The 16,650-nt window shown below is 46.2% G+C and overlaps 1 protein-coding gene across 3 annotated transcripts; it reads right to left on the bottom strand.

Moving 5' to 3' along the window:
- Positions 1–5,263: 5,263 nt before the first annotated feature.
- On the bottom strand, positions 5,264–13,166 carry masp2 (MBL associated serine protease 2). 3 transcript variants are annotated; one of them, XM_023793475.2, is made up of 10 exons: positions 13,041–13,166; positions 12,114–12,336; positions 11,351–11,528; positions 9,675–9,806; positions 8,524–8,720; positions 7,046–7,193; positions 6,728–6,846; positions 6,398–6,476; positions 6,033–6,155; positions 5,264–5,730 (listed from the first exon to the last, which is right to left on the bottom strand). In XM_023793475.2, the coding sequence occupies exons 1-10, from the start codon at positions 13,046–13,048 to the stop codon at positions 5,648–5,650; spliced, it is 1,290 nt and encodes a 429-aa protein (XP_023649243.2). In that variant the 5' UTR covers positions 13,049–13,166; the 3' UTR covers positions 5,264–5,647. The 3 variants fall into 3 exon arrangements, with proteins under 3 accessions (XP_023649243.2, XP_072569316.1, XP_072569315.1); XM_072713215.1 differs by lacking the exon at positions 13,041–13,166 and adding an exon at positions 7,733–7,833 and having other exon boundaries at positions 8,524–8,737; positions 12,114–12,198; XM_072713214.1 differs by lacking the exons at positions 12,114–12,336; positions 13,041–13,166 and adding an exon at positions 7,733–7,833 and having other exon boundaries at positions 8,524–8,737; positions 11,351–11,686.
- Between the last annotated feature and the right edge of the window lie 3,484 nt (positions 13,167–16,650).

The raw sequence follows: 16,650 nt of genomic DNA on the forward strand, positions 1-16,650 counted from the left end.
TTCGTACACAAGCACAGATGATTTATATTTTATGTACAATACCCGTCATACTGCGTTCTGGCTGTATGATGTTTAAAGGTTTTTGTTACCCTAACCCTTCTTGCAGCTCAATGGCTGTAATTGTGGCTGCCTTATTCATCGATTCAGGACTGGTGTTTAATCAAATAAAGTCACTATATTCCCAACACGTTTGCTCCAATGTCCCCATCCAGCCGTTTGACGGTTAGGAAATCTCTAGCTAACCGAGGTATTTATGTTGCATCGGTCATTATTGACTGTGACAGGGAGTCTGCAAGGAGTGGGGGGGGCAGTCAGCCATATAGATGCAAGGAGTGGGGGGGGCAGTCAGCCATATAGAAGCAAGGAGTGGGGGGGGGGGCAGTCAGCCATATAGAAGCAAGGAGGGGGGGGGGCAGTCAGCCATATAGAAGCAAGGAGGGGGGGGGCCAGTCAGCCATATAGAAGCAAGGGGGGGGGGGCAGTCAGCCATATAGAAGCAAGGGGGGGGGGGGCAGTCAGCCATATAGAAGCAAGGAGGGGGGGGGCAGTCAGCCATATAGAAGCAAGGAGTGGGGGGGGGCAGTCAGCCATATAGAAGCAAGGAGGGGGGGGGGGCAGTCAGCCATATAGAAGCAAGGAGGGGGGGGGCCAGTCAGCCATATAGAAGCAAGGAGGGGGGGGGGCAGTCAGCCATATAGAAGCAAGGAGGGGGGGGGCCAGTCAGCCATATAGAAGCAAGGGGGGGGGGCAGTCAGCCATATAGAAGCAAGGGGGGGGGGGGGCAGTCAGCCATATAGAAGCAAGGAGGGGGGGGGCAGTCAGCCATATAGAAGCAAGGAGTGGGGGGGGGCAGTCAGCCATATAGAAGCAAGGAGGGGGGGGGGGCAGTCAGCCATATAGAAGCAAGGAGGGGGGGGGGGCAGTCAGCCATATAGAAGCAAGCCACCCAGTTATGTTTGGTCGTTAACTGGCAGTTGTATGTTTTTTAGATGTAGGGGAATAGGTGAGTTTGACGAGGGTTTCATGGCTTGTTAAGATGCAGGTATCAGGTTCCGCTTCCCCTTGTAATGAGGCCTCATTAGCTGTCACTGGATCCTCGGCCGTTCATCACGCCGTGTCACACAAGGTCTCGAAGAAGCTGCTGTGCGGGAGACGTCCGGCACGGTGGCCATGAATATTTAACACGATGATCAACCGCAACTGTGTGAGCCATCCACGGCCTCTTCATATCTGCCCACCCACATTTTATCCTGAAAGCACGTGTAACATAGGAGTTGCCAGGGTGTTCCTGAACAGCCCTTACAGCCAAAGGTGTTAATGCCACCGTGTATTTCTTCAGCTGTAGGCGATGTCCCGTCTTCAGCCACCTTCCAGCTCTGGTCACAGTTCATGATGCCCTAAGGAGGCTGGTAACCTCAGGCCACGTCCTGCGTGTAGGATCCCCGAAGCAGATTCCAAGTCAAACAATTTACCAGGGATGGAAGAAGCAGAATGCAAACAAAGTTTAGTACGTGTGTAACCCCGAAAAGCGAAATTAGGCTGGAAGTCCTGTGTCTAAAGATTTTACTGGAGTTGCATCAGTCAATTTTTTTATTTTATTTAAAAGGGGATGATTTCGGTAATGTTTTTCTATTATTAGGTGTCTGTTTTACTGAATGTGATTTATACCTTTCCTGATTCACAAGAGCATTCAGTAGTAAGGGTTTGTGGTTAATGATTTCATCCTAATAACATACACTGATACTCTGTTGAAAATTGGCTTGTGCTGTTATCCCAAGCAATGGAGTAGTTACACCAACAAACAAGCTGTACAAGGTTTATGATTTTTAAGAAATGAAGCTCTGCTCAAGACAGCCTTTCTGAAGATATTGCATGAGTTCAGCATCTGGGTTAAAGCAGGACAGACATTTTTCGTTTTGTCTTTTTAACCAAAAGCAATTTTCTTCCATCTGATCACTAATGACTTTTTCAGACTAGTCCCTGCCGCCGATCTGTATTCTGAGATGGTTCATTTTGGGTTGATTGATTACCAAAAAAAAAAATAAAAATGTAGCTTTTGAACCGTGGAGATCCCACTCAGTAGGCCGGGGATGATTAGTGGTAGATTGGAATTCTCAGGAGCATTGATGGAAGCATCTCCCACCAGAACGGACAGTCACATGGATGCAGCATGAGAAGGGTTTTTGCTAACAGAATATTTGGTTTACGGTGATATTGTAAACAGGGCTAGTGAGTCTAGAAAACATTTACGACATACCTTTACATTTTTATGGCGGATGTTTTTGTCCAAAGCGACATACAAGTGAGGCACATAGCACGTAAGTCTGATGCACACAGCACAACCATTCAGGCTTTGTGTTGATGCCTTTACCTCCTGCTCTCTGCATACACCCAGTTTTGTCTTTCCTGTGTGGACAATGATGAAGAAAGGTTAGGGCACCTTCCCAAACTAACTACGTGGACTGTAAACCTGGTTTATGTTCAATTTAAATGGCCTATGTTAAATTTTTAATTCTACTGCAGCTGGAAGTTCTGAGTTCTGGATGTGCTATAGCATCCCAGGCAGGGCTGCTTCCCCAAGCCCCCTCAGCCCCACCTGCCATCAGAGCTCCCTCTCACAGCTGTACGCAGTTTTACCAGGCAGTAGCCTATCAGCATAACACAGGACTTACCCTGCAGGGAAATAGGAGGTATGAAAAGGATGTGGGCCCATCACCCGCCTTCTGGCACATTCGCTGACGGCCGAAGGCGGCGCGTCCGGCAGGCCGGTCCCATTTAGCAAAGGCCCCGCGGGTCCCTTGTGACCAGTGACAGGGTGTGACACAGAAACTCAGTCAGGAACATGTTCTGCGATTCATTTTGTGGTGGGGGAAAAAATTACCGACACACTTAAAGGGAAGGAGACACATTAACGAGATTGCCAATGCTCCTGCTGTGAGATAATTATGGGTATTAGCCTTTTAAATGACAAAGGCGCCATTGTGACAATCTGGGCTTTGTTTCCGGATTCTCGCCCATCCATTGACTACAGCACGTCACCTTCTGCATCTCCAGCTGCCTCGTGGCCACACGCCAGATTCCACAGGCAAAGCAAGGTTTTCATCAGATGCTAATTGTACCCACGGTTGTATAGCATTATATGTGTATATTTAATGAGCCCAGCTCTGTGGTACAACATATTGGTCTTTGATCGTGAGTTGAATACTTAATGTAAGTGTTCGACCTTTCAGATATAATCAGGGGGTTATTGCGATTATTACGTATAAGGAGAAAAGAGCCGGCTGACGCATTCCGGAGTCCTCCACGCTGTTTAAAATGCACCAGCCAACGTGGGAGAAGTAATATCTAATTATTGTTTCTATGACATTTTAAAATGCCATCATTACATTACATCGTGCTTCAGCAAATGATTTACCCCTCGAAACACAGCTTACATTTTTACCAATTTTTGTGATTAAGGACGGAAACCCAGGGAGTCACTGAGACTCAGAACTCAAGGCAAACTTCGAACCGTGGACCTGGTGGAGATACGAGTATTAGCCGTCATGCCACTCAGACGAATATTGAGGATTTTTTTTTACCCTACGCATAAAAATCCCCTGACAGAAGGCCTCAGAGCAATACTGATGGAATATTTATAACACTTAACTTTTAATTCATTAACAGCTTGTCCAGTTAAGATTATTTTTCATGTAAAATGGATCTAATACATGAGAGCAAAATATAGATTTCGGCTGATTTATTTGTAAGTTTATTTGTACATGAGTGAAGGTGAGATGCCTATTAACAGAAAAATATTATATACAATGTATTTTGTGTTCAGTCAGTTCATTTTTACCTTTATGCTTGTATATGGAGTTTAGTTTAGTGTAGATAAGCAGACTGACTTCTCTTTAAAGAGGTTTTACAAGTAAATGGATTTATGCCTACCAAGTACACCCATGTTCCAAAAAAACAGACTAGTATCACTAATTAAATAATACATTATCGAACATTCTGACAGGGAGAAAATAACTTTTCATGCCACGGGGGGAAATGGGCATTTGATGATAGCAAGATTGATTAGGTTAGGATTCCCCCCCCCCCAGTGTTTTTGTGTTCAAATGTCAACAGTGTACATAAGTCAGTCTAGCGTAAGAGAGCTTGGCTGCTCTCACTTACGAAGGCTGTAGTTACTTTGCTCAACATTAGGATCAGATAACTGTGCCTGAGAGGGCTGCTGTGTCGATGGCCGGGCCTCCGTACAGCTGCTCTACATGCAATTTAGCGGGGTGATTATTCCGGAAATCATCTGGGCCGATTCGGAAGAAAAACTGCAGTCGAGGTCCCAGTTCAGGACACGTAATGTATGAAAGACTAATTGCTGCTGGTTGATGTCAATCCCAGTCTAACCAGTGATCTTCACTGGTGCTTAATACCATTGAAAGACAAATGTATTGTTTCCAAACACCACTTTCTAAATCAGGCCCAATGAACTATTTAATACAGATGTAGCTGTTCTTGTCTACAAGAACAAAAAACTCTGTGTTAATACATTTAGTCATTTAGCTGACATTTTGAGATTAAGTGTCTCGCTCAAGGGCCCAGCAGCAATACGATCACTCCACTGGCTACAAGATTTGAACACACAACCTTCTGGACCCGCGCACAGGTCACTAACCCACTGAGCTACACACTGGCTATTTGTTAGCCACGAGCTGTTCACAGTATGTTTGTGTTGTTCCACAAATTAAATGCCAGCTGGCAATAACATGGTTACTCTCAGTTACTGAATTATTCTACCTGCTCATGCTCCCAGAGGAACATGGTACTGATGCCAGTGCCATAAACCAGTGCAGGAGACCCCACTGTCCCACATCCCCTGCAGCCCCTCGCTCTCACAGCAAAGCAACGCCCACCGTCAGCTTGCTGCAAGTTATGGCTGTCGGGCCAATCAGAGGCTTAATGGCCAGCTACTGTCGCATGCATTTCACACTGTGGGCACAGAGAACTCCGTCAGGCAGCTGAGGTGCGTGTGCCGCGCCGGGGACGGGCGAGCGTGTGCCGCGCCGGGGACGGGTGCACCTGTGCCGCGCCGGGGACGGGTGAGCGTGTGCCGCGCCGGGGACGGGCGAGCGTGTGCCGCGCCGGGGACGGGTGCACCTGTGCCGCGCCGGGGACGGGTGAGCGTGTGCCGCGCCGGGGACGGGTGAGCGTGTGCCGCGCCGGGGACGGGTGAGCGTGTGCCGCGCCGGGGACGGGTGAGCGTGTGCCGCGCCGGGCACGGGTGAGCGTGTGCCGTGCCGGGGACGGGTGTGCCTACAGGCACTAATAAAGAGTCAGAAACGATTAATCTGGCATGAGCGAGTCAGGGGGGTCGGGGTGCTGGGAAGCAGGTGCCATGTGTTTATCATACATGTAGTGAATCTGGTAGCTTCTAGGATCTGATCCTGAAGATCAGAAGAGATACTTGACCTGCCCATTTCTCTGTCCAGGTTTCAGTAGAAAATATTAATCGATATCACATATTTCATGATGTCTGTCTAAGCAGCAGGAAAGACTGAGGGCAGCTAAAAGGTCAGAGTCACGTGAGGTCATGGACAGGGGCCACACTCCGGAAGGGCCCCCAAGTCATGGACAGGGGCCACACTCCGGAAGGGCCCCCAAGTCATGGACAGGGGCCACACTCCGGAAGCACCAGGCTCCCCAGGCTGTTCCTCCAGTAGCCATCTTGTGTACAGAAGTAAGTTCCTGAAGGTAGAAGTGAAGGGACTCCATCAGAAGTTTGGGGGAGATGTTCACTATGAAGGCCCACGAAGGCTTTTCACTCTAGGCCAGGGCTGTCTAATCCAGGCCTAGCAACGAATTTAACTAACTGCACTGGATGTAGGTGCTTCCTAAGGTAAGACAGTTACTACAGTGGTGTTCTGAGTACTGAGAACCTTGTACATACTCTACATCTTATCTCGTCAAGTTTGAAACAGCAAAATGTACGGTATGTACCATTCGTGTCTATGACATGAAACATTCAAGGTAGCATTTAAGGAATATACCATTCTGGCTGCCTCTCAAGTTAAAGGAAGGCGCACAGGTGTACTGGATAGATGACTGGTAAGTGGTTGTGGTTACTGAAACCTCTCCAAGTGGGATCCCCTCTGGTTGTCCACAATCAACGGCTATAAAAAATAAAATCAATACGTTAATGCAACGTATAATAAAGTCAAATTAAAATGATGCATGCAAGTGAGCAAACAACTACACACTTCCCGTTTAGCATTTACTAATGTTTCTGTGGCATTCATGTGTTCAGGACCAAAAGTCTTCATTTTTTGATTATTTTCTGAAGTGCAGCACACACACTGCTTAGCATCATACTACCCAGGAGAAGTTTCTAGAAGCATGGCATGCTGGCACTCACGGTGACATTCAGGCATCGAGCTGTTCCAGGTCCCATCACTCTGACACACGGCTTGGTAAGATGTCAGATTTTTTGTCCCCTACTCAACAACAGAGAATATTTAATTCCAGTTATATTTTTACATAAAGAAAGGACGGAAGGAAGGAAAGATTTTAGAAAATATAAAACTTTTTGAAGACTCTATATGCGCTGCTTAAATTATTTAGGGTTTATGCGAATTGACATTAATGTTACAATTCTGTTTTATCACTCTGTTCAAAAAGGTAAAACAGCCCTTTCATGACCTATAGCTGCTAACAGGCTCATGCTATTCTACTACAATCCGCTGACCTGGAACAATTTGTATCCTCGTTTGCACGTCACGTTGAAACTGTCCGTGAACATGTACAAGGTCTGTCGAGGCTGGATGCGTCCGTGGGGGGGTGGAACAGGGTAAGGACAGGGTGTAGCTGACATGGGGGGAGGGGGGGCAGAAGTATTAGTTAAACGGATATTCATGGGGGGAGGGGGGGCAGACTCAGGTCCTAAGTCTGAGAAAAGCTTATATCTCACTTTCAGTAACTATAACCAGCACAACCACACACACCTGAGCAGGAATCAGAACAATCAGGACAAACATCTACATCCCCAGCTATCACTGCGAGGTACCTGTGCTGGTGTACCTGATCTTCCATCCCTTGTTCCTGCCAGTGGCATCAGCCCTGAAGACCACGTGTACCTGATGAGTTCCTGTCTTTATTCTCGCTGGGGGGGTGCTCCCGCAGAATGGGCCGTACTCGCGCATCTCAGTCTGAATCTTGTTGGGAGAAAAATATGGTTAGGAGGGTACTGCATGTTGGGTGATAAAGCGCTAACATGTAATGCAGCATTTCCCAACCCAGTTCTTTGAGACCCCCAGATGGTGCACATTTTTGCTCACTCCTGGGAGGGAGCAAAAACGTGGACTGTTTGGGAGGGAGCAAAAACGTGGACTGTTTGGGAGGGAGCAAAAACGTGGACTGTTTGGGAGGGAGCAAAAACGTGGACTGTCTGAGGGTCCCTGAGCCCTGGCTTGAGAAACACCACCTTGGGTCTTTAAGGATTTGTACGGGGTGAGGGTTAAGGGAGTGTATTTATCCTGGGTGTATTAAACCTATTTCAAAAGAAAGAGAAATTTCTTTTTTCCCCTCTTTTTGACGATTCTTTTATTAGTCAAGGAATTTCCTAACCTGTCTATATGAAACATTACTTCTGCATCAGACGCTGAAATACGAGCGGAATTAGCCTGCTGTCAGCCCTGAATAACAATTCCTCCGCACGCACCCTTCCTCCGTATCCGCTGCCCTTCTCACGTACCTGAGGGAGCTTGTAAGCTAAATGACAGCCGTGCTGGCTTTTCCTGTTCCACTGAAGACAATAATGTACACTGCATGTGCTAATGGAACAGGCAATTATACCTGTTAGGAGGAAAACAGCACCAGGTGAGTATCTCCATTAGCACAACCGTAGTGTGAACCACAGCGCCTTTGTTCCCTGCTTTACTTTTTTAACACTCAAACCCTAATACAGCTATGAGCCAAACCTTCCTATATCCATATGAACAAACATAAGTGCTTAATCAGACTGACGTGACAGTGAAATTAGCACGTCATTCGTTCGACACTGCTCCGTAATCCCAGCCTCTTCGAAGGGCTAGCAAGCAGGTCTGTGATGGGCCCGAAACAGAGATACAAGTCTTCAGTGAAGACGACCAGTTTACAAAGGCTCAGTGGCCGAGAGTAATGGTACGAAAGCAAGCAGCAGTCAAGCGAAAAGTAAACAGCCCTGAAACGTCGCCTGAAGCTTCGAAAGGAGCCTTCAGCAAAACCATCGAAATTGTATTGCAGTCAAGCACAGGAACGTAATGACAGGACCAGGGACATCCTTCAACAAGCCTATAGAAAATGCAGGTATTTTCCTACATGAGTGCTTTCATCACAGTTTGGGCTTTACTCTCAACACCTAGAGGGGTTTTATTTAATAAAGTTGTGTGCCCGGCACAAGGGTACAACAGGAGATGAGATTCTTTCTGGAACTTTTAGTCTCCAGACCAGAATATTTCTTCTCAGCGATAGCAAGGGTTGACAACAATATGTAAAAGAGCCCACCTTTAGAATGTCGTAAGGGCAGGAAACATCCGGGTGGGCCTCCACGTCGAAGGGCTCCAGGAACTCCAGCACCAGCCGGAACCCCTCCTCCAGCTGGATCTGGAAGTGGCACTGGCTCATCCCAGGATATGGCTCTGGGTAGCCAGGACTGGTCAGAACTCCAGATCTGCGGGTCAGAACCTGCCCACTGCATGGCACTGAAGGGAGGGAATGGCTGTGTCACACATACAGCCAGAAGGACATGGCTTTGCGGTCCTTACATTTATGGAACATTTTAGTGTCCCTGTGTAAAAACACATTTGTTGTAATTAAAAAATGCCCATTAAAATTCTTTTATGACCTCTTAACTGGTATATTATTTCTAACAACTATGAGCACTTTACATGATTCAGCTAACGACAGATAAAAGGCTGTTAATTGCATAATGGATTAATAGAATTACAAACTCTGGTAAATGAATAGCCTTTCTGTGGAGAGGCAGGGTTCACTAAATTTATATAATTAGAATGAATGGAAAGTAGATCATCATTTCCGTGTATTCATCACTTGACGTGGAATAGCATTTTTTTCCGTCTCTAGCAACAAACAACAATTAAAAACCACATCTGCACTGGTAATTGTGATAAATTACCTACCGGCTGAAGGTTATCAGGCCCACAAACAGGTATCAATTCTGTTGATTTCACAAGTGCTTTCTCCCAAGCTACCAACAGTAATCAGCATGGGCTGGCTAGTGGTCTGACAGAGGACCAGCAGCTTAACACTGCAGCCTGGCGTTTGACTGGTCTCAGGCCAGTTGAAAACCACAGAGGCTCTGTGGTCCTCATGATCAAAACGTCAGGCTTATCACTGTGCAATGTCTTTCAAACAAGGAAAAGTCAAAACACAAAAAGAACTGAACCATTAAGCCAAGTACAGGAGGCTTTCAGTTTTAAAGTAGTTTGTAAAACCTGACATGGATTAGGTGGTAACCCAACCCTTTGGGGTACATGTGCATATTTATCTGGTAGCCCACAATGCATTGCAGGTTAATGTAATGTAATGCAGCGTGATACTGTGATAAGGGTAGGACAGATATAGCAGCTACGCTATTCAGCAGAGGCTCATTCGGCAGCCGCCGTGGTGCATTTGCGGCCCCACCCCCGGCTTACCGGTGCAGGCTCTTTTGTCGGAATGAAGCAAATACCCCGAGCGACAAGTGCAGTAATGGCCACCCACGTAATTGTGGCAATAATGGGCACACGCTGGCTCCCCGTCCAAACCGCTCTGGCACTCGTCAATATCTGAGAGACGGGAGGGAGGACAAGTCCGTCACCGACAAATATTAGCCTCGTATTGTACTCTTCAGTTACAACACAGGTGCCTCTCTGAAGAGGAATTCTAATAATATTCCAGCTTCAGTATAAACGCTTCCCAGAATGTGAGCCTGCCGTTACTTATTCCTGTCATCGAGCTTTTTTCCTTATTAATTTTTTTTTTTTTTAAAAGTCTTCGTTATTTTATTACATTCAATTTCGTATTTTACGAAGTGCTTAGTGATTAAAAGTCTCAGAACCAATGGATCAATCAGAATCATTTATTTATCGCCGACTTCTTTAACATATGAGGAATTTCCTTTGGGGACGATCTAAGTGAATGTTCATTTCTGATTGGCCAATCGTTTAGACTGACTGCAGTGATTGTTTTTTATTTTTTAGTGTATTATTATTTGCCTAAATCTGGCCATTACACTTAAGAAGTCTGGGTGTTTCTCAACTTGCATGCTTGACCGCACTCGGTGGACCCGATAAACATTGTCTTCCATTGCCAAAGACCATGCAGTTCCAATACTCAAGAACAGAAGTGCGGAGGAGGGTCAAAATCCCCGTTCTTGCCTCGCCCCAAATATCCAGGATCCCTCTGTCGCATCCTCACCGAAATAGACCAATCCCATCATTCATTGCGCCCCAAGTTCATTCTTGGAAGTTGGCGAGACCGCTCTTGCCAAAAACACGAGTATGATCTTTATGGTGTTGATATTGAGAATCACCCATGGACATTATAACAGCAAGACACTTATTTCATTGTAGTATTTATCACATTATTTCAAAACATTTTATTTAATTTCCGGTCAGGTGCCCACACCTGCCGCAGTTGGCTATGAGCGGCCTCCGAAGTCTAAATCCACACAACAGCATGGACCCTCTGCTTGTTGAATGGGCTGAGAAGATGTTCTGCTTTTTCATTCTCGGGGCCCCCCAATACCAACAGCTGCTGTCTGGGGCCAGAGAGCAGGTAGGACAGGGACGGGGACCCTCTGGTCGGAGCCGTGTCCCAGTAAGCAAGCGGCGTTATGGTGTGCGGCACCGGCGGCGGTGTGCAAGCTGTCATCACCCAGACACCGACAAATGGACCCAGCTACTGAAATCAATTCAGACCCCCCCAGCCTCCCCACCCTGCCACCTGTGCCTCTGATAGGCTCACCCGTCACACTTACATTGACTTCTCTGTCTGTCTGTTGGGTTGTTTTGTTTGTCGTTTTTCAATTTTCCAGTTCAATTCGCGGCCCCTTGTGCGAAAACCATCTGCGCATTTGGCTTTCCCTGGCATCGGGACTGACTGCGATGTCGCGGCTAAAACGTGCACCTTTCTGTTTCTGTCTGTGCAAGGACTTTCCACTTAGCCGCATTTTTGTATTATTAACCAAACCGGGAGAAAGTGGCATCATTAAAGCTTTTTAAAAGCTAGGCTAATGCGAGACATCCCTGCGCCGTCTATTTTAAGATCAGTCCGCTTTTTCGGAAAACATGGACACCCGTGTGAGGGCAGCGGGTGCTGTCAGCCTCACCTTCCGCCGCGTAAAATGCTTGAAAGCCGGTAAAACGGCCCTCGTTGGAGTAGTCGCTTCTGAAGACAACAAACATGGCGTTTCCAGCGGAGTACAGCACCGTACCGCCCGGAGTTTCCTCATGATCCTTCTCCGTCTGTCCACAAAATCTCAGCGTCTCATTGCCTTCAGAGAGCACCTGCCAACCAGTAACAAAAGCGATTCTATTAGCCTGCGATCCAAAACGCAACACGACTGAATCATTCGCTAATTACCACTTGGGAAGAACGGGACGTCTAGTTTGCATAATTACAGCTGTTTTGCACCTGCCTTTTGGCTATAGCACCAGAGCCTTGCTGTCACGATTTCAGACCTTTGCTCATAAGTTTAATTTGAATCACTTTGTTTCTATATGGTACAATTCCTAGCACAACGCCATAAAATGTTAAATAAAGATACAACAAAATGTGCAGATCTTTCGGTTACCATGTCCGTTTCACACCTGACATACAGTATATGAGACCTGACAACGGATGTTCTCAACCCTGGATCTGATGGGTACCATGTTTGTGCAATAAATATATAGTTGATTGATAAACAAAACTAAGATTACAAATCTATTATAGGTTTATCTTTCCTTTATTTTTAGTTTTATTGTTTTATAGAATATTGGTAAAGTGTAGGCCTATTTAATTTTTCACTGGCTAATGTTTATGAATGTTTATGTATTTTTTAAATTACGAAGTTAAAAAGGCTTATTTTATTAATAGAGGTTGAAACCCACCTGGACATAGTCATACTCGCACAATTCAGAGTGCTCCAAGCTAAAGTGTGTGAAATACAGCCGGACCCGATGGCCCTCGGGGACAGAGATGTTCCACCGCACGTGCTGGTGATCTGGGTAGGTATGGGGGAAGCCGGGTGACGTCAGTCTGCCATAAAGGCCCCTAAGCTCCAGCCCAAAGACCAGTGACAAGGACAGCACGCAGGTGACAGCCACCAAAACCCTAGACAGCGAGACAACACGGGAAAATACGGATTAAAAGATAAGAAAAATATAAGCAACATAGGCCTATATACACCACCGATCACTCAAAATTGCCCCCCAAATTCACAACCCACCTGAATACTAAAACAATCATTCGAGGCACCAAATTGACTTAAAAGATCCCTTGCTGTCTCCCTAAATTCTCTAAACACATTCCACACATCTCTTCTTATCAGACAGGAAACAGCGAATGCAGTGTCAGAGGAAAATGCTGCCAACACAACGGTTCAGTACGCACCTGCGAGTTAAAATTGCAATGACACAAATAGAGATTGTTTTTGTTTATCTTATATTCCATATTTATTTTTGTCACTTGGGTAAATGATCTGTAATTTAGAAAACATTTAATTTGAATACGAAATGTGGGGAGAAAAGAATAAAGTACTACTGTAAAACATTCTGTCAAGCTACCAGTTCTTAATGAGAAGCGTGCTGCACAACAGATCACAGCTGTCGTTTGTAATAATTATAATGATTATTATAATAATTATAATTACCAAACCATCATCAAATGTGAACACAGGGGGCGTAACAAAACAACTGAAACAGGCGATATCGGATAATAGTAAGAATGAGGCTGTCTGCTTTATAAATCCAGGCACCGATAAACACTTAGGAATCTAGTCCCTTACAAACAGTTCGGCTTGTTTTAAATACACGTACCTTGCCATTATTCTCTCCAAAGCTCTCTAAAGCGCCTTTGCACAGGAGCTGCTATAAGGGCCATGGATGTGTGCGGCGTTAATGACCCCAAACGGCTACCTTTGCCCGCTGTGCACTTAAGGTTAGTGAACCCGTGTCCAAACAAAGTTAGCAGGGCAGGCAGCTGATTCATTTATAGTTATTAAGTGTTTTTAAAAGTAGAATATATACCGTGTTTGCAGCGGATTATTGATTCACCACCCATTGTTTTAAAAGACAGTGCCGTGTTTATATTTATGAATGTATGCAATATGCATACTGTACCATTAATTCATTTTGCTTTATTATTAACATAAATGATTGTAGACGCCCGCACAGGCAAACTCTCCGAGATGCATGCACAATTACCCTCGTCATTCAGTCTAATTGTCAATCTAAACGAGGTTGACTAGTTTGCGCTGATTTTGGTCGTTATGTTCCGACGTGGAATGACGTTAGAGGTTGTATGAAAAATGCAACCCCCCCTCACAACTTACCGACGTATGAACACCCCCCCCTTCGCGGTCAGTCCAAAGAAGTGCTTAGTGAGCGGTATACACGGCGCGATTTTCACAAACAGACAATTAGACGAAGTGGTTTTCGATGAATGGTACCAGATGGTAATGGTGAAAAACAACGGAGACAGTAAAAATAAATAAAAGCTCTTTACCGCATCAAGTGCCAGTTGTCTTTAGATCAGAATTCATTTTAAACGCCTTTGAAATGCAAGTAGCCCATTCAATTCCGTGTCACGATGCCAAATTAAATGCTATTTCAGCTGTTATTACAAATGATGAAGAATTTTTTAAACCGTAGAAAAACAACAAATGACCATCGTAGACCCCCATTTCATACACAGCAGGAAGGGATACAGAGATCCCTCCCATATTCAACCCACTGAGCCTGGGCGGAATAGCAGGAGAGCCCGGGGCACACCACAGACAGAACAGTCTGGGGTGCACCCCGAACGGGATGCCAGTCCATCACACGGCACGGGGCTGGGGTACGCCCCAGACGGGATGCCAGTTCACCACAGGGTACTGAGCCAGGGTACACCCAAGATGGAATGTCAGGCCGTCATAGTGTACAGACCTGGGCTATGCCCAGGACAAAATGCCAGTTCATGACATGGCTGGAGTACATTCAAAATGGAATGCCAGTCCTTCACAGGGCCAGGGTATGAAAAAAAAAATTGTGCAAGTAAATTAGATTATGATTAATGCTCCTACAGATCATTACCAAACATCCTGCTATTCATTTGTTATATTAATTTTAAATCTCATTCTGGAGCTACATTGAAATGAGGCTGAGGAAGGACCCTGTTCTTCTTCATTCGTATTTGTAGCTCCTCCTCCCCCTAACCAAAGAAGGATGGTTCCTCCTCCCCCTAACCAAAGAAGGACGGCTCCTCCTCCCCCTAACCAAAGAAGGACAGCTCCTCCTCCCCCCAATCAAAGAAGGACGGCTCCTCCTCCGCCCAATCAAAGAAGGACAGCTCCTTCTCCCCCCAACTAAAGAAGGACGTACGGCTCCTCCTTCCTCTAACCAAAGAAGGACAGCTCCTCCTCCCCCTAACCAAAGAAGGACGGCTCCTCCTCCCCCTAACCAAAGAAGGACGGCTCCTCCTCCCCCTAACCAAAGAAGGACAGCTCCTTCTCCCCCCAACTAAAGAAGGACAGCTCCTCCTCCCCCTAACCAAAGAAGGACGGCTCCCCCTTCCTCTAACCAAAGAAGGACTGCTCCTCCTCCCCCTAACCAAAGAAGGACGGCTCCTCCTCCCCCTAACCAAAGAAGGACAGCTCCTTCTCCCCCCAACTAAAGAAGGACAGCTCCTCCTCCCCCTAACCAAAGAAGGACGGCTCCTCCGCCCCCTAACCAAAGAAGGACAGCTCCTCCTCCCCCCAACCAAAGAAGGACGGCTCCTCCTCCTCCTAACCAAAGAAGGACAGCTCCTCCTCCTCCTAACCAAAGAAGGACGGCTCCTTCTCCCCCCAACTAAAGAAGGACGGCTCCTCCTCCCCCTAACCAAAGAAGGACGGCTCCTCCTCCCCCTAACCAAAGAAGAACAGCTCTTCCTCCCCCTAACCAAAGAAGGACGGCTCCTCCTCCCCCCAACCAAAGAAGGACGGTTTGTTGGTATGTTTTGACATCTCATCCAAATATACCTGATGTTCATATATACCAGATGTTCATATATACCAGATGTTCATATATACCAGTTAGCCAGTCATTCATTCAGCAGCAATAATATTAGACATTAATATTGTTTTTACACCACAAATAACAAGGTCTGCGTCATGTTCTCTTCTACCTGCTGTATTCCTGCTGAACCTCCGCTGTATCCATCATCTTTCCCCTTTCCACTAGCGGCTCCGTTGTCAGACTTGTTAACAACGCAGTAGGTGGGCTGCATTTTGCTGGGTTAAACAATATGTCACCCATCACTGCACACTGGCGCCAGTGATCCCGCACAGCCCTGGGGATTTCCAAGCACCCTCAAGCACCATAAAACGGTCATAAATATTACTCTGAGCAGCTGTCTAATTTTAATACCGATATGAGTGAGAATCCAATCACTTGACAGTTTTTAATTTATACAAGCCTGTTTCTGGCTCTCCTTTAGAATATCTTTGTTGGGTAACTGATTTTTAAATGATAATGCTAATAGCAGGAATGGTTCGGGTTAAGTGATTTTCGAAGTTGAATTCAAATGTCGTTAAAAACAGTTCAGAAAATATATGTGAACTTAACCAGAACTTTCTGTTGTTTACTGAATTATGTGAATGTAGTGAACACACACACACTCAGCCTTGCTGCAGTGTCTTCCCTGACAATACCCTTGTGAGAATGTCCCCTTAACATAGGTCCTGGGGGGGGCACAATCTGTGCAGGCTTTTGGGCCAAGCCTCACCAAGGAGAAACAGACTTCATACAACGGACCATTGGTTTGCATTTAATAGAAAAAATAAAAGCACTTCATTTAAATTTAGGGAAGTGATGTCATGCATTTGTGTTTACAAAAGTATGTGTTTGGTTTGTTTTAGCTAGTAAGAGTCTAATGGGGACATTTTCATTTGCAAAAGGCCACAGACTGCAGACTGCAGAGATAATGATGCAGAAAGTGGAGCGATATGTGCTGTCATGATCACGTGCCTTAGGAGGCGCCACCGCAGAGTGAAAGTCTGGGATCCCGGTCGGAGAACATGACCCGAAGTGCCTGCAGTGAGAACACCACCAACGCCATGGCGATGTTCAGCTTCCATGGGAGGGAGAAGGATTCTGTCTGCCCACCTGAGCGGAAAACTGGCCGCTGTCTCTGTAGTGTCCTGTCATATTTTTCTGCAATTGTCTCTTGTGCTTTTTTCCATCTTCATTTTAGATTATGTGTGTATGGCTGGGGGGGGGGGTTACCTTGCCATGACACTAAATGGCTGTCAAGACTGGACGCTTCATGGCGGAATCCATTCAGTTACGCCTCTCCCAGAAGGGTTGCCGGTTGGCCTCATCAGGAACGTGTCACTCAAACCTGAGCCCCCACAGAAGCTGAGAATAGATCGCCACGCTTGGTGACAGCCCCCCCCCCTTGCTTTTT

Source organism: Paramormyrops kingsleyae, chromosome 6 (genome assembly GCF_048594095.1).
Source record: "Paramormyrops kingsleyae isolate MSU_618 chromosome 6, PKINGS_0.4, whole genome shotgun sequence".
Taxonomy (NCBI): Eukaryota; Metazoa; Chordata; class Actinopteri; order Osteoglossiformes; family Mormyridae; genus Paramormyrops; species Paramormyrops kingsleyae.